General features: G+C 40.7%; 1 protein-coding gene across 1 annotated transcript in view; it reads left to right on the top strand.

Annotated features, from left to right (window-relative positions):
• Nucleotides 1-18,536, top strand: part of CPED1 (cadherin like and PC-esterase domain containing 1) — a 140,545-nt gene that overhangs the window by 8,236 nt on the left and 113,773 nt on the right. Inside the window, exon 2 of the mRNA XM_054277823.1 lies at nt 4,397-4,583. Within this exon, the coding sequence (XP_054133798.1) occupies nt 4,397-4,583 (187 nt within the window). The remainder of the gene's footprint in view (nt 1-4,396; nt 4,584-18,536) is intronic.

Genomic DNA, 18,536 nt, shown 5'->3' with positions numbered 1-18,536 from the left:
AAAAAAATTCAGTGTAGCTGACAACCCACCCTACACTGCACTGGCTTGGCAAACAAACAGAGGACACGTTGCATGTGTAACCTGGACTGCAAATAGCTATGGAAGGACAGGGCAGAGAAAATAAATCTGGCAACGCTAAGCATGGATCTCAAGCAAGTACCCTAAAAGGTGTGGAGATACTTCATATTATTAAATAGTACCAGATTAGACATCAGGTCAAGCTGTTAAATTTAGGCTGCTGAATTGCTTCTGTGTCACAGAGACGCCATTGCAGCTCTTCGGGAGCATTAGAACCTCATAAAAGTGGATAAAAACGCCGGTACCCAGCGCCCGGGCGGTGGGCAAGGGGCTGGGGCCCCGGTGGGTGTGTGTCCCTGCTCGGTCCCTGCCAGCACTGCGGCAGCAGGCTCCGGACTGCAGCTGCCCCAGCGGCATTTGCGTGTCTCGGAGTGTCCCAAGAAAAGCCCCCCGGGAAGCCGGTGCTGTGCTCTGTCTGTGAGGGCTGTCGGAGTGTCCCAAGAAAAGCCCCCCGGGAAGCCGGTGCTGTGCTCTGTCTGTGAGGGCTGTCGGAGTGTCCCAAGAAAAGCCCTCCGGGAAGCCGGTGCTGTGCTCTGTCTGTGAGGGCTGTCGGAGCCCTCTGATCCCCCAGCCCGGAGACGGCGCCCGGTGGGAGCCGGAGGCTGCGTGGGCCCCGTGGAGCCGCTCCGGGCCATTTCCTTTGTGTTTTGTGGAAATGACCCAGGTCACTGCCACTGCCTGAACTTCCTCTTTTTCTTTTTCTTTTTCTTTTTTTTTTTTCCCCTCTGCTATACTGCTATCAGTGTTCTGTTGAATATTCGTCACTCCCAAACCAGAGCCTTGTAAACACTGCGGCCCTTCCCCAGAGACCTGAGGAAGATGCCTCCCGCATCACGGCTGAGGCGGGATCTTCCCTGGCACATCCCGCTGCAGGCGGGCGGGCTGAGCCCCTGGGGACGCCTCGGGGCTGGTTGGTCCCTGTCCCCTGTGCCTCGTCCCTCGGGCCCGGAGGGCACTGGGGCCAAGCAAGGCCTGGTGCAGCAGATGTGCCAGTGGGAGAGCCCTGGGATGCTGGCCCTGGAGTACTGGCCGCAGGGGAATGGAGCCATTGCTGGGTGCTTGAGGCAGAACCTCGTAATGTTTGTAACAAAATACTTGAGGTGACACTGCGGGAGGCTTTGCTTCCACGAAGAAAGGTGTGTTTTCCTGGCATAATACAAGTGTGGTAATTGTTAGTGAGGAGGGGGTCACACAAAGTGATGCCACATTCAAGGCAGGACCCGCAGCCCAGGCGGCGCGGGGAGGGACGGGAGCGGGAGAAGCCATAATTGCCGGCAAAAATGGAACTGGAGCAGAGACTGGTCTGCAGCCCCTCTGTACTCCCCACGTGTCCTCAGTTCACCCCTGCAGCACATGTGGGATGGAAAATGGAATTTTCTTGCAAAATAAAGCAAGAGGAGTCTCTTCTGGGTTTCTTCCACGATGCAAGTGAAATGGAAAGTAGGAAGTGTTTGGCTGGAATGCCTGGAAGAGAAGGGAGAGAGAGCACAAGAGGGGGGCTGGGATAAGGGTTGGACTTAGGAACAGGGAGGGAGGCAGGGAAATGGAGACGAAGGGCTGCCAGCAGCTGCTGGCGCTGTGAGAGAACAGGAAATAGAGAAGATAAGAGGAGAGGAAGGAGGGGCAAAGGCAGAAGGGGACAAGAATGACGTTGCTGTGGTGGGCAAGGGCCATATGAGAACGCTGTTTAAAAAATTCTGGGATGTCAGGAACACTGTCAAACAGGTGACCTAACACAGTTCCGATGACTTCACCCTGTGCTATGTGTGCTTACACTGGCCAGCAAGTGATCAACCTTTACTTGAATATCTCAGATTCTAAACTAGTTTTGGGTTGCACCTTTAGCAACTATATGTGGAAGACTCTGATAGTGTTGTATTGAGATTTTTTCAGGGTCCCTTCATCAATAATTCTGACACTTTCCATGGGCAATGACTGCTCTGAAGCAAAAGAACATTTGGTGTTAGAAGCAAAGGGCTCTTGAAATAGTTTTTGCTCTTTACTGCTGCAGAATAGCTTACACTTCTGCCAAACACAATGTAAAACTGCATCTCACACTGAGGGGATACACTGCTGAGCAAAGTTACTTTAGCACTAGATCTCAGGCCTATAAACAACTGGACACATCTTGAATGAAATTTATTTGTATAAAAGCATCTGTCTCTCTTCAGTCTAGTCTACTGTCCAAAAAATGTGGTGGCATGTTTGTGTAGTGCTTCCTATCTCCAGTGATAAGCTTACTAAAATTAGGAGTTATTTCATAACTTAACTTTTAAACTGCTGACATCTGTCAGGTTGAAATTCACAAAGTTGCACAGAAGTAATTTAATGACCTGAATTTAATCCCTGCTGGTATGTTTCAATGCTAAAGACAAATATATTTCACCAAAATGAAGCCTTGGGTTTTTAATGGTGTTTTTATTCTCACATTGAGCAACCTATTTTTATGCTTTATTTTATTGGGGTTTGAACAGCAAGGGTTTTGGGGTGGGCTACTAGGGTGGCTTGTGTGAGAAGCTGCCAGGAGCTTCCCCATCCCCCATGTCCCACACAGTCCTTGCCAGCCAGTTCCAAGACAGACCTGCCACTGGCCAAGGCTGAGCCCATCAGTGATGGTGGTAGCAACTCTGGAATAACAGATTTAAAAAGGGGGGAAAAGCGATTGTGCAACCCAGAGAGAAGAGTGAAGATGTATGAGTGGAGTAACTCTGCAGACACCAGGTCTGGGGGAGGAAGTGCTTCAGGCATCAGAGCAGAGAGTTACCTGCAGAGTGTGATGAAGACTGTGGTGGGGCAGGCTGTCCCCTGCAGTCCACAGAGGTCTGCAGTGGAGTAGAGATCCACCAGCAGGCTATGGAGAACCCATGCTGGAGCAGTCTGTTCCTGAAGGACTGGGTCCAGTTGAAGAGGTCCACGCTGGAACGTTTGAAGAATAGCAGCCTGTAGGAAGAACTCGTATTGGAGAAGTTCATGAAGGACTGTCTCCAATGGGAGGCAGCCCACACTGAAGCAGGGGAGGAGTGTGAGGAGTTCTCCCACTGAGGAGGAAGGAGCAGCAAAGACAAGTGTGATGAACTGACCAAGCCCCGAGTCCCAGCCCCCCTTCTCCACTGAGGGAGAGGTAGAGAATTTGGGAGAGAAGTTGAACCTGGGAAGAAGGGAGGGGTAGGGGAAAGGTGATTGGTTCTATTTCTGATTATCTCACTCTAATTCCATTTGTTATCAAACAAATCAGTTTCCCCAAGATGCATCTGTTTTTCCTGTGACAGTAATCAATCAATGATCTCTCCCTATTTTGATCTCTACCCACAAGACTTTCAGTGTATTTTTCCCTCTGTCCAGTTGGAAAGGGGAGTGGCAGGGTGACTTTGGTGGGCACATGGCTTCCAGAGAGGGTTAGCCCTCCACATTTATTTAAGACATAAAATATCCCCTTTACACAAAGATCTGATGGCAACAGCCCAATGATTTGCCCTTTTCAGTAATGAATGTTATGTTTGTGTGTTTGGGTGTCTCTTTTCCATTTTTTTCTTTCAAGAAGCCATACCCCAGGGTAGATACAGAGGAAGGGTTTTCTCTAGATGCCATTGTCCCTAGGCAGTATATGGGAAGACAGTAAGTGGTAGATAATCCAAGTGTTCCTTGAGATTCTTTGGGGACATCAGATAACTTTCCACTTGCTCTTACATACAAGTCTTTCTGCCAGTCCTCCTATGGGCCAGATGGTGTTGGGCTAATAAGTCAATAAAGGACTGACAAGGTTACATTTAACTTTCTAGAGCACTAATCTCCCGTCCTGTTTAGGATTCCTGTGTCTGATTTTACCCTAGTACTCTTCTTATTATTCTTAACAATGCTGCATAGCAAAACTCAGATGTCTGCACTTACATCTGCATAGGACCCACATTCCTTGGAACAATTCACATGAGACCTCCCAAGGCCTCTCTGTTCAGGTGACCACAGCCAAAGTCAAAGACAGATAGCAGTTGCTGTTACCAGCTCACCAGAGCAGCTCAGATTTCAGGAAAGTTGTTTCCACAAAGGGAAGAGCATTTTTTTAAAAATCCTTGAGTCCTAACCAGAGCTTTCAAATCTTTATAGTATCAGTTCAAAATGAAGATAGAAAAAATCTCCAGAAAAAATGGAATTTGTGGTCCGGAGTCCCTGATATAAAGTGAATTCTTAATTATACTAGAACTATTTTCACTGTTGCCACAGTAAGTTACTAGCTGCATTTTGTGAAAAGCAGCAACTGTACTTTGTACTGCTGAGGAATGTCCTATCTCACCATCATTGTCTTTGCACTGTGTTTCTGTAGATCGATGCCTCCATTCTCCAGTACTTTGGAAGCCAGACGAGAAGAGCAGTTCTGTATGCGCCTCCTGCTCACCATGAAACTGACCGTCAGCTCTGTCAGCGCATCCTGGCGAAACATGGATATACCGTCACAGTCCTTGGAAACACGGGACTTGTGGAGGAGCTGAGGCATGAGGGCCCTTATCACAGTAAGAATAATTGGACTTAGTTAATATGTTAATTAATAAGTGTGATCACTAAATGTAAAATTGATCAACAGTGTTCATCAACAAAGAGAAAGCATAAAAACTCTGATAAAAGTAATGATAGAAGTCAAATTCTAGCCCTTCTCTGATGTGTGGATATTTTCCCACAGTTAGGTCATTCTTCCATTAGCTATATCCTTCTGTAAAAAATGCAGCAGAGTAGTTCATCATAGTCTTGAACTAAATCAGATCAGTTTGGTTCCTGATGAGTTCTCATACCAACTTCATCAGTATAACTGAGGGATTTTCAATAGAATGTTTCATAACAGAACACATACCTACTACATTTTCTACCTTATCCTTTTCTCTCCTAAAGAAAACTTGTTTGTGTGAAGGTTTTTTCCTCTAGTAATGTTTCGATTGTTCTGTAAATTTGTTAAAGAACACAATATAGAACAAGTACGTTTTGAACTTGATGCTGAATCTGGGATAGATTACTGTTGGTTCTTAGTTCCTCTTGAAATTTGATCCACACTTCAAGCCGTCTACTGAAGAATCCTGATCTCTTACACAAAGGACTGTAGCTTTATTGTGTAGAGTTACACTGTACTTGATAGAGAAGCTTGGGCAACAGTTAGATGTCTGATGACCATGTGTGAGTATTCTTGGACATCTCAGAGGTATGAACTGAAACTGTGATGCCAGTCTGGTGTTGGAAGTCAATTCAGGAAATGGAAGGCTCTGAAAAAAGTGTACAGTCTACTATTCTGCCAGAAGAAAAATGGTGTAGTTGGATATTTCTTGTGCTAAAGGGTGTACACTTTGCATCATTCAGGCTTGCAGTATACTTCTGGAGCTACGAGAGAGCTCAGGTTTCCTTTGAGTTTTAACCAAACCAGATAATTCCATAGATAATAAACTACAGTTACTTAGCATGCTTGAGATTGCTCAAAATTCCATCACTAATTTCAAGTTTCTCTAAGAAACTTTATTGAAAATGAGGTACATGTGGTTTTCTTTGGCAGGCTGTACCAAGAAGTAGTAAATTGTCTTATCTCACTCTTACTTCAATCTAGTTTTGTAGTCACCTTTTAGCCACTCCTTTCTTGAGTACTTTCCATCTCAGAGTGACAAGACACATGTCTTACAGGCTTTGCTAATGTCAGATGGGCTGCAGAGAAAAGTTTATATCTCTGGGGACCATGTGCACCATGTCTGTGAAATACTTTTGTTTCAAATGGCCAAGGAAGTGGGCATGCCAAATTCAGTTGCAACTTATTAAAAAAAAAAAAAAAAAAAACCCACAAAAAACTGTACTAGATTTTCCTACAGTGCTGAATTCAGATTGAAGTTCTCCTGTACAGTTTTTACACTTCAAATATTGCCTCTGCAGAAATGAGCTTAACTGTGGATATTTATACTTTACAGGCTAGAATCAGTACTTCCTGTAGTTTTTTCCAGTAATAATAATGAAAAAAAATAATAAAAAGGTCAGGTATTTTCCAGAAACATCCCACAGCTTCCAGCAGATGTTGGATTATGTAAAAAAGTCTAATGCTTGCCAACTTAAGGCAAAGAGTAAGACTCTACTGCTGTTTCATGGCAGCATAAATCTGCCTTTAACTATTCTCTGTTAAGCAAGTGTCTAGCTTTAAGGTTATGTTTTAAAAACAAAAAATAAGTAATAGAGCATGTCTACATACCAAACCAATGATCTTTTCCTTCAGCTAAGCAAATTACATTCAAAGTTAGTTTTCTTCCCTAGTAGATGGTGGGGTTTACTCTTCTGGGTGGGATAGAACTCCTTACTTTGGAGAAGGGTATTTTGAGCTATTCTTTGGTATAATATTTTTCTAAAGTGTTATTAAACATATGCTCCTTTAGGCCTCAATTAAAAATATATAGATAATGAACTGAGAAACACAGAGTATGAGTGCTGTGAAAAATCTAAAAAAGTAGTAATTTCTTCTTACTTGGTATTTCTTAGCAGCTCTATTGGGTGCTTTTATTTGTGTGCAGTCTTTTTTACTTATGTATCTTTCAAAGCTCACTCTAAATTTGAAAGGATTTTTTGTTTTGAATGGCTGAGAGCCAAGACTCTAGCTAAGTCATATATGGAAAAAAATTCACCACAAAACATTCCTAACTTTTTTTTTGTGCTGGCCTGCTAAGAATTTTTGGACCAGTTCTGCTGCTGTTTGAAACCCAAATGTGACAGCTCTGCTCACTGGTCTTCCAGAAAGATCCTCAACACCTGTACTGCAGCACTGTTCATTGCAGTCAGAGAGAAACATCAGGGGAATAGTTATCTTCAGTGGAAATTTTTCACTTCTAACAAACCAACCAAAACCATTTTGAGTTTTGGTAACTGGAAAGCAGTTGGCTAAAAAGAAAAAAACTTTTTTTTTTTAAATCATGGCAAAGAGACTGTGGTTTATGGGTTTGCTATCAAAAATCCATACAGATGTGTTCTGCAGTAAAACATAAATTATTCAAACCCCTAATTTTTCACTGGAAAATAGCTTTGTCAGTGAATTCTCAAGCAGCTTTGCTTGAACAAAAAGTAGTTGTGCTTTCACCATTCCTTAGCAATTAAACCCACATGGAGGGAAAATTCCATGGACTGATGATACCTGTGCCTGTTCTAAGCTCTTTGAGACTTCCTTTTGCAGCAGCCCTAAATGAGCCAGTTTGCTGTAAATTTAACATGTCTCTTTGTCTGCTGCTGGGATGGAGATAGAGAGGTGGAACTGCATTAGAACTGTGTTAGTAGCAGATGATGGAATAGTCAGATTTTGCAGAGAGCTGGAATTACTACCTTGGGAAATCTGTTTTGACATGGTCAGTGTCTCCAGTAAATATCTGTGGTAAATCTGTTTTGAGGTAAGCAGTTCAGAAGAAATTGCTGATGAGCAAACAGCTCATCATAACAACTGATAAGAAAGGTACCAGGTTGTATTGGCCAGCACATCCACAAATGGCACATTTGTTTGGTCTGCCAAGTAGTGGGGTTGGTTCTTCCTTCCTCTCCTCTGGAACAAGATAAGCCTTTGCCACACCTGGTGTCACAATCTCATGGAAAATAACAAAAGGATCAGAAGGAGGACTGAGAAAGCCCTGCACTTCCAGGCTTTCTCAGGGGAGATTTGCCATACTGAGCTGTACAAGCCTCTGGACTTGCTTGCCTCAGGCCAGGACAGAGCTGTGTTGCTCTATCAGAGATGAGTGGGATGAGTCACCTGGCTTCAGAGCCCCCTTAGATCCTCCCAGAGTGGCAAATACCAGAGAAGAACTTGCCAAATATTTTCCAGTGTCTTCTGCCTTCTTCCCTGTTCTTCCAGTCTGAGAAGCTCTCATCTCTGTTACCACAGTAAAGATTAACAGGATGTGTGTGTCCCTATGACTCTGTGCTACCCTGCCAACATTTTCACAACATACTTCAAAAGGAAGGTTTTATCTCAGAAATTTGTTTCTCTAGTAGGCATTTCTGCCCTCCAAAAATAATATTTTCTAGTTACTGCCTGCTGCCTGAATCTTTCCTGAATTCCATACTTTGCCTAGATGACATCTTCAAAGATAAATAAACTACTTTTATCTTTCCTTACAGAGCCATCAGTTTTTCTGTCCTTTGCTGGATGTGCCTGCCTCATTACTCTTTGGTGACCCTCCCTTAATAGGCATTTCCCTAATTTCTCAGTTCTTCACCTTTACTAATAATTATGCAAATCTCAGCAAACTTCAGGCTCCAGGAAATGTGTGCAGTTGTATGTTAAAAATCTGACTGGCCAATTTTAATTCATTCAGCAATAACATGCAGAATTCTGTCATTACCACTAGCTCTTGGAGTGGAAAAGATTGTGCATAAGCTCAGTGGTTGCCCACCAGTTTGGCCATGGAATAAAGCACAGGTATTCAGGCTCCTGACAACTGAGTGCAGCATAACATTACATGCTCCCTGCTGCTTTAGAGTGTTAGTAATTTGGTGGAAGCTCTTGCAATTTCAATGAGGGACTTTAAAAAGGAATCATAAACCATTTTCATAGTATTGCTTTTACATGATCATTTCCTATTTTTAAAATACTGCAGTTAAGTATTTAAAATTTACTATTGCCTCTTTTTGCAGTTTGAATGACATCCATTGAAGATTAAATTTTAGCCATGCCATTAAAAAGATTGCTACTGTACAAATATTGATGTGGGTTGGGATTTTTTTGTATGATTTATTGTTCCATAAGATAAGTATTGAAACCATCTTAGCTATGTTCAATATTTAGCTTTTCTGTCAATTTCCATGGAAATCAACACCATTTTCATGTCCTACTCATTTTCCTGACATTGTTAAGTAGGGATCATATACTACATAGACACTTAAATTTACATATATTGCAAAGAATATTAGATCCATAGTTATTTCTTATTTTCTGACATTGCCAATATACACTGGATTATGTCCTTTTTTCTGCCATTTTAAGAGCATGCTATGTTTAAATATTTGGCTGTGTAAACTAAGCCCTAGTTCCAGCAACTAACTATGAGGATGATCTAGCTTTTTGCAGATGTGGGAGTGGTGCTTGGGTGGAGCTGCACCAGCAACAGGAAGGAATGATTGAGACAACAGACCCATGGGAGCAAATCTGAGCAAATCTTGGCCTTTCTCTTCATGTGCTTGGGTCAAGAGATCTGTCTGGTATTTAAAGTGGCACTACTATGTATTACAGCAAGGAGTAAATTCCCCCTCACTGATAGAGCCATGTGAATATATCCAGGTATAATTCATTTTTCTGTCAAATGGTGGTTTGGGAATTGTATTATTATGGAGTATAAGGCCTCTGCTGCTCCCCTCTTAGCTCTCTGTAGACGGTTTATTTGCTTCTTTGTACACAGTGGTGGTCATTCCCTGTGGTAAAAGCTGGTGTTGGGGAATGTCAGGGAACATGAGGCTGCAGGAGCAAGCACAGGTGTTGATGTGGAGTGATGCAATGTTTTCTGTCTCTCTATATATTGCATGACTGAAAAAGTGGCTGGGGGGTACAGATTAAAGAAAATTCTTATTTGATTTTCCCCAAAAGCAATTTTTGAATCAGTCTTTGTCAGTTTTTCATTTTGATTTGCTGGACATCCTTTGGAAAAATTAATTTTTAAAGAAAATTTAGATTTTTCATGGAAGAAAATTACTCAGTTCACTTTGCTTCGCACTTGGAGTTACAAGGCCAGAAAATGCTGCCACATCAGTTAGAGATGAAGAAAACTAGCTAGAAACTCTATGAGTCACTGTCAGAACTAGGATGAAATCCATACTCTTTCTGTATGTCTTCATGTTATTCCTTTAGCATATTGGATCACCTCTCACTGTTTTCCTCACTGTTCATACTTTTGACCAGAGGCTAAGTAGGAAAAGTATCAGCTTAATTGCTGACATCTGGCCAGCAGCAAGCACTTGCAGCAATGCTCCTTCATAAGTGCAGCCAGTAACAGTTTCCTCAGAGCTGCTAATTAGTCTAGAGAATAAACTGCAGCCATGGGTTTCAGAGGCCCCCAGGGCCATGGCTGGTGACTGTCAGACATCAGGTTTTCATTTTCCAGGACATACCATATCAGCAAAATTAGTGAAAATGAGAGAAGGTGCTAGAGACAGGAGGACACAGTGATGCTCCCTCTTCAGTGAGTGTGAAGGCTGGAATGTTTGGGTGAACAGAGGTGCTTGTTAACACAAAGTGTTAACGAATCCTGCTGCCAAGGAAAAAAGAACAATCTGTTCATCATGCCTGTAGTAATCAGGGCATGATGTACTACAACAAAGTTGTTATTAGGAAATCTGTTTTGGGAGTAAAGCTAGTGAAGTAATCAAATGGATTCCCTGGAGTTGTGGAGCATTCAATCTTAGATATCTTGAAATATTAGGTGAAGAGATTTTGTTGGGTGTAGTGAGTCCCCTGGTGGGGTAACAAGATGGTCTCACAGACTGCTTGGGATATATGACTAGGCTTGAGAAAATCAGGCAGACAGAAAACTGAAGAGGGAAAATGATGATTTCTAAAGAAGACGGACAGATTTCAGGTGTGAATCAGCTGTGGTGACTCAGAGCTTGGAGGAACAAACAATATGTAGTTTAGAGCATCTTCTTAAAATGCAAAATAGTCTCAAACCCCCCCAAAATTTATGAGAATATATTCCTGATGGGAGTGGGGAAAAGGGAAGGGAGCAAAAATCAGTCGTGCTTAGATAATAGCCAGCTGAACTTTGAGAAAGTAGAAAGCAAATAGTGTATTGTGAAACACAGATGTTTTTCATGGGATGGCATGTAAAATAAGTACTAAGACAACCAAATTTTCTCCCTTAGCGAATAGTTTTCTGTGGAGTTAGAAATACATCAACAAGAGTAGGAAACATTAATTTTAACTTTTTTTCCTTTTTTAAAAATTTTCAGAATACAGTTAGGAGGAGCCCCTACTTGCTGTTTATTTCAGCCTCAGACAAGTTTCCATGAAATCCAAGTAACTTTAGCAAGCAATTATAAAGACTAAAGGCCCCAAGGAAAATTTCTTGTGTGTTCTGTAAACATCTGGTTGCCATTTTCAATTACAAGGACCAACCCACTGAAGGAAGCAGTTTAGTTTTTTTGGAACAGGAATGGGACACTGGGGTTTTTGTTCTTTTTCATAGTGGAGAGTAAAGGAAATGTCAGGAATAGAGAGGTCACTAGATGCTCAGCTTTTATAAATACAAAAGTCTCTGAGAAAATTAAAGTAAATTGGAATCAGGTTCTGAAAGTGTAAACAACCCTGTGGAGGTAAGGTTAAATAAGCAGGACTGGAGATCCTAGCATGCCAGCAAAAGCACAAGATCATTCTATCATAAGTAAGTAATTTAAAATAGTGTGCAAAATAATAATGGTGAAGCTAGCCACAGAAATATTTTGTGGGTTACCGTACAAATACATGTGTACATTCAAATCTAGCAGATGTAACTTTCCAAAATCCTTTTGGTTAACTGTTGGTACAAATATATAACCAACAGTATACAAAACTGGTTGGTTTCCTAATGCAAAATAGATGTCATGTGAGTCCTGAGCTAAGTTTTGACAAATAAAGTACACATTTTAGAAACACTTCTTTGTATGTTGTTAAACAAGGAGCTTCCTAAACAAGCTAAATCAGTAGAAATGTGATCCTCAGAGCATACTGAGTTACAAGTATGTAACAGATTTAATCGGCTTCCATAACATGGAAGTTCATGTAGTTTTGGGGAGGAAATGCATTCCAGAAGCATACATTATCTTGATCACTTTTTAGTTTTGCTTCTAGCAATTAATCTCATGCCACACACATCATTGGTTTCAGTACAAGACATAAGATTCTGACACAAACAAATGAATTCTGCTCTCTAATGTGATGCTGTGGTTTCATGTTAGAAAATCTAAATGCATCATATATTTTTCTAAACAATATGTATTCTTCTTCCTAATTACTAGCAGAACATGTTCATGCTTTGTAGAAGAGCACACAAACGATTTCTTTGTATTACTAAAATAAACCCTCTGTAAGATTGTACTGAATCCTCTTGTTTCAAATCCACTCTTTTTATTTAGAAAGTGAAATTCTTTATTTGTCTATAACAAAAGTATAAGGACATTGAGCTCTGCCAGGTAAAACCAAAATATAGCATTTAGTCCTAAATGTACCAAATATATCCTTCTCTGAGTGTTCTATTTACTTTTTAAACAGAACATGCAGTCCAGTGGAGAGTGGTATTTAAGCGGCTGACTTAGAGATTACAATAATTAAAATGATACATGCTGATTACACAGTGAGCTAAAATTAAAACTTTACTGGAATAAATTATGTCATGTTAACAGAATCTGAAAAACACCAGTGTCCAGGAAGATCCACACGTTTGCCAAAGGAAAGCAGCAATGTGCACAGCTACTGAAATTAAATAAATACAAGGGATTTGGGCATCAGTATAGCTGCTTTGTAATATGCTAGCAACATGCAAATCCTGTAAAAAGCTTTGAGGTAATTTTTTTATAACTGTAGTGTGTCAGATAAGAAGGTAACAGCATACAATTGCTTTTTAAAGTATTTTTAAAATGCTTCCCTTTAAGAAATGAACTCTGGCTCTGATAGGGTTCAAGCAGCAACTCTGGTTTATAAATATATATGTCTGTTCCTAAATGTCAGATAGTTGTCTGCTAATAAGTGCTGGGAGAATGTCAGTCAGTCTGGCCAGAAGCCTGTCACCGTCCTGCCAGAGCACTCTCTGGAAGGGATTGTTGGTCAGGACTGCTCAGTGATTTGGCTGCTGTAAGCTGTGGACCCTTTTTGATGCAGTCACTGGCTCTGAGCCCTGGTCAGCTGTGAGAAGTGTGCTGCTGCCTTTCATCACTGTGCTCCCATTTTAGGTAGAGGCATTATATACCACTGAAACAAAAACACTATTTTTTTTTTTTAACTTTGGCTACCATGACTGTTATTGGTTCAGGCAGCAAAAAGCTTATACACTGTGTAGACCTTCATTGTAATTTGCAGCCAGCCCACGCCATTCCTAGGTTCAGATTCCAACTTTCTCCAGCTGCATCCACTTTCAGCTGACAGCTCTTTTGAATGCTGCATCCCAAAGCCACTCCAGACATCAAAAGTGCAGTAGCCACCCACGGTTTAGAACATGTTTCTGAAAATTTCACACAATGTATTGTTGTTACGCTGGCTTATCTTGCATCAAAAGGGAACCTTTTCTTCATAATTATTCTACCCTTCTGATGTTCATTGTACTCCCTCAGAGTTGATTTTTCAATGTAATATTGAATATTTTATTACACAGCCCCTGAGGTTGTCCATTTAGAGGTAATCATCGTTTGCACAGATGTCAAAGAGAATGGAGGCTCCTCTGAAATTCTCAGAAATTGAAACTATTTCTCAGTTTCAAGTTAATTATGAGATCCTTTGGATTTCTGGAAAAAAATATTTCATGCAGAAAATTATTACTAAAAGTGACACCCTACCTTTGATTAAAAAAGAAAAAACCCTCATATCATGACTTTCTATCATTTTTGGCAGCTTTGTTTCCTTACAAAATAATGCCAATTTTTCCAAACAGAAAGGAAAAATATTGAAGGGATTTGGATTAAAAAGTAGCAGTGGATTAGGATTTGAGCAAAAAATATAGTCTTAACGTGTTTCCTCAATGGTGGGTCATATAAATAAAAAACAGCCCTCTGCTGATAGAGAGAAGCACAGAGGAGCTGAGTGCCATGCATTTTAGAAAGTTTGAAGCAAATTGGTCAAGTCATAAAGTGTTTCTATAACAAGATTATTGTTGTAACGACTTTGTTTCTGACATTTGTGGTAATGCTTTCAAAAATAAATATTTAGCTATAAAAAGGATTTTCAGTTTTAATTTATGGCAACTACTAAAAGTGTATATATAGAGAGAGCTTACAGAGTGTTCTGTGTTTTGTAAATGCAAGATGAATCTGGCAGAACCACAGTTATTTTAGGTCTGAGAGAATACAGCTCAGTTGATCTGTTTATTGAAGAAGGATTTTTGGTGTAAAATGGAGAAATAAGACAAGATCATTTTTGTTTATTTGGAAGAAAACCAGTTCACTACTTTTTTTTTTCTGCAATAGGCAAAATAGAAAACATATCAGCATACCAAAATATGGTTCAACAGGCTGAGAGGCAAAATAAGAACAAGATAGAGCTATTTTGGAGCAAATCAGGAATCATTTTTTCTGTCTAAAGGGGAATTAGGGATTTAAATACTTTTTTCCCATTTGGCTTTAGCAAGGGTATAAAAAACCTTTCTCACCTCAGGTTTCACAGCCACAGTGAGGCCAAGTATTAGTGGAGCCTGTCTAGAAGTCATTCTTCAACAAAAAATAATTGAGGTAATTTTCTATAAAGATGAGACTGAAGTAATGGACTTTAAATAAATAGAGCTTGACATGTTAGCCCTTTTTTTTCCTTGGAATGTAGTGTTAGGGTTTTAAAAAAAGCTCTAAGGCTAGAAGTGAGATATGTGAAGTAGGAGAAAGCATCAGGTTTTCTTCTTCCTTTACCCAACTCCATGGCACAATTATTTTTTTTTTTTTGCAAATCTAACAATATGAGGATATCGGTTGATCTTCAAAAGTGAGGTCTGTCCCTACATTTCTTTAAAATGTTTGCAGAGATAATTTTAAGGTCTCCTTTAGAGTCCATGTTTTATGGATGCTCTACATGGCAGTCCATATATCTGTCATGGACTTCCACTACCCCATGGTGTGCCAGGTGAGTAGAAGTGAAAGGCAGCATGATGTGATACATAGATACATACTGCACAGTATCTGTGAAGTGCAGCTGGAAACCCTTACATTAGGCATGATTTCATTATTGCATCACTGTCTTCTGCAGTTTTGTCTAACTCATAAATAAAGTGGGTCAATTCCCTGGTTCTAAGGACAAGTGGCACAGTATGGCTCATGTCCATGTATCTAAACTGTTTTCCCTGACTGAGGGTGGCCTGCTTCTCCCTGAGTTTTAGGAACTGTCACTGGCTTAGGCTGTCTCCTGGGACATTGCATGGCCACCCAGGGAGAGGAAAACAAACACAGTAGATGATTGCAGGCCAGTGATTGAGCCTGTGTCCTGACACTGTTTATTTTAGCCATTGCCCTTATTCCCAAGCTTCTTTTTTTCAGTATTGTTTTTTGTCTTCTGGATATTACAGAACCTGGCACATTAACAAAGATAAGTATAGGTGCCTGAGTGCTCTAACTGCAGTGATCAAGGTCTGTGATTTGGATCTTAAAATATGAGGTTTTGTTTCTTGCATATGTGATCAAACATCATTATTTTAATGTTGTAATTGGCATTCTCATTCATTGTAATTAGAATGAGACAGGACATTAAGACAAATAAACCCATTTACTCCTTAGCTTATCCTGAGGCTGCTGTATATCCACAGAAGGGAAGAGGCTGTTTTCTCAGCTCTAGCTCTATTTCTACCTTTTAAGGTCAATGATGAATTCTCATTAGTGCCATCATTCAGAGGGCTTCTCAGCTCAGGTACCTAATGTTCTGTTGCAAAGAGTGGGAGTGGTAGAAATGTTGGGGTGAAATGCAGGATGGAAAGTAATCACAAGCTGGCAATTCGGTTTCCTTGGGAAGACCTCCTCCTCCCTAGGAACTACTTTCAAATTGAATAGTCTTTCCAGCCACCAGCTCTTTCTGTTTGTTGCATGTTCCTTTCTAAAAGCCCAGACTTTTCCTTATAAATATAGGATCTGCAGGTTTTGCAATAGTCTAGTGGGGAAGGTGCCTCAGTACCACTTGTTAAGTTCTATGTACACACTCATCCAAGTTAGAATGTGCTTCCACAAGGTCCCCAAGGTGCTTTGGGGCTCCTGTTCACTCATCATGTCCAGCACTGTGGTGGAGTCTCCCCAGGGACATCTTGGGGGTACCAGGGCAGGGGCTTGTGTCTCTCTGACAGGGTTACCGGGGTTACCCCACCCAGCATTGTGCCTCTGTGCTCCTTTGTGTGTGTGTGCATGTGCATAAGAGAGGAGAGTTATTTTGTGGGCAGATCCCCTTCCTGCAGTGTCCCTGGGAGCAGCTGGAGCAGGGTGCTATTTGAATTCTCCCACCTGCTGCAGTTCCTCTGGGCTCCATTGTGCAGCCTGGTCCCTGCATGTCTCACTGCATGACCCTTCTTCCCACATGCACATTCTCTCCTTCCAGATTTCACCTGGTTCTTCATGCCAATCTACTCTCAGTAGCCTCTCTCTAATATTTCTCAATCTGTCGTCTGTCTTTTTTGCCAGGCAGTTTCCTTCTCTACCTTCACATAAGGTAAGAAAAACACCTACACAGATGGATTTAGCTGAGCTTTGATGGATCTGTGACATCTGTGCTTTAAATTAGGTACCAAGTACTTCCATCCCACTGAAGGTTAGACCTAAAGTCCCACAATGTGTGGTGAGAAACATACATAGCAGCTTTGACTGTCGTGGCTTATGTTGTGTATTAAATACATAAAGTAAGAATTCCAGCATTTGGGAACAGTTGGGGTTTTAAGTTATTTTTGCTTGCATACAAGACGAGCAGACGATATTGGATTATTAGGAGCATACTACATTAGATTATTAGGAGCTTTTAGTTTCACTGAGGCTTGCTGTGCAGAAAATACCCATGTGTGGAGAACATACCAGAGTAATCTGAATATTAATCCAAATCATGGTGTGTAAGCACAGAAGTGGAATAACAGGCTTGAGTGTTTGAATTGCCGCAATGTGTTAGTCATTGGGTCAGAACTGCATATTTTCCTTTTATTTGCTATTGAACTCTACTAGAGCTCAGAAAGTATTTTGACAGCATATTTTCATACCTTGAGAGGTTATGCCATGATAAAACCTATAGGTTGTTAGAGTTGCAGTCTGTAATACAACTCAGAGGAGAATTATTCTCAGCCTGACAGTCTTTTCTAGATAGACTGAGAACCATCTAATGCACCTGCCTTGCAATACTGCAGTATTCTTCTCCCCATTTCAGACTAATGTAATTTCTGAATGCACCTTTATTTCCAGTATTCTGCCCATTCTTTGGTTGCACAGAAAAGTATATGGATATAATTTAATAATATTGCAATTTAATTTTTTTTTGCTACCTTTGGTTGTCTTACTGACATCTGCAAATTGAAAACCCAACTTTAAAACGTTTGCTGCAGGTCTGAAATTTCTTTTTTTGTTGTCTGCTATAGTATGGTAATTTACTGATTGAAGAAAGGATTGTTAATCTATTGCATAGATTTTGATGTTAATGGAGAAAGGATTGTCCTGTCTGTTCTCCATTCTTTTACTTATGCCTGCAATAGATTTCTTCTGCTTCTTTTAGAGAAAGTCATCTACCTTGTATGATCAATTGTTCCAGTAAGGAAGATGGTAACTCTTTAACTTGGTAGCTAAGGCAGTTTTAGAGTTTGAGACCAGGTGGAGAAACTAAAATATCTTTACACATTCGAGAGTATTTTTGATAGAAACAGGTAGCTCTTGGCTTGTAGGACTAATTTTTTTTACTTTTGAAATTTGCCTTTAACTGACAAGGAAAGCAGGCTTGAAACTAGTATCTGATATAAATAAACAGTAATAAAATAATTCTTTCTGGCAAGAGTGGAAGCATTATGCCTCTCCATTTGCAATTAGACCCAATATCCCTCCACAGCACTTGCAGAATAGATACAGGATAGTAAAGCATTACTCTGTTTTTATGAGGCACTGCAAACAACTTCAAATGCCTATTTCACTGCCCCAATTCTGAACTCAGATGTGACTGTGCATTAATTCTTGAGCACAGGGCAATGTTTTGTGCTAAGCTGTTCAGGGATAGATGAGCTGTCCTTGAAATTAAACTGATTCCATTTGGTTCACACCAGCCTCTCCTCTACCAAGAATGCTTCCCTTGACACTTCAACCCTCTTAGTTAGGGAGTGGTTGAGCCAAAAAAAAATCCTGATCATCCTCAAGGGGAGTGAGTAGTGACTGTCCTCAGGATTCCTTCAGCCTTTTCCCTGGCAGCCACACAGCAACTGCACAAAGTATTTTGTGAATGAATTGACTGTGTCCAACCATCTCAGCATCAATCAAAGTGTAGAGTATTTTTTTACATTTAAAGTACTCGACTGCCATTAATGTGACAATAGATTTTCGCCTAATTTGTCCAGCTAAACTGGTGGTTATGGGGCTGTGTGTTATGGCACAGTACAGTCAGTCTGAACACACTCTGAAACAGTGAAAGATTTGCATATGGGCAGGTGAATAGCTGCTTTCCAGAACAGTTCAGAATAATATGAGAAACATCACCATCTTGTCCTGTGCTATCACTCATGTGGAGTGATTGTTTCTTCATTGTTGTCATAGTGATTCCATATTGGTGATAGCTCATGACCCTCGAGGGCCACACCAAAAGAGAAATTAAA

The sequence above is a fragment of the Melozone crissalis genome, unplaced genomic scaffold, assembly GCF_028551555.1.
Source record: "Melozone crissalis strain CALT ecotype California unplaced genomic scaffold, PUWL_Pcris_2 ptg000004l_1, whole genome shotgun sequence".
Classification (NCBI taxonomy): domain Eukaryota; kingdom Metazoa; phylum Chordata; class Aves; order Passeriformes; family Passerellidae; genus Melozone; species Melozone crissalis.
Note: the sequence above shows the minus strand (reverse complement) of the source record. Positions and strands in the feature narration are given on the sequence as shown.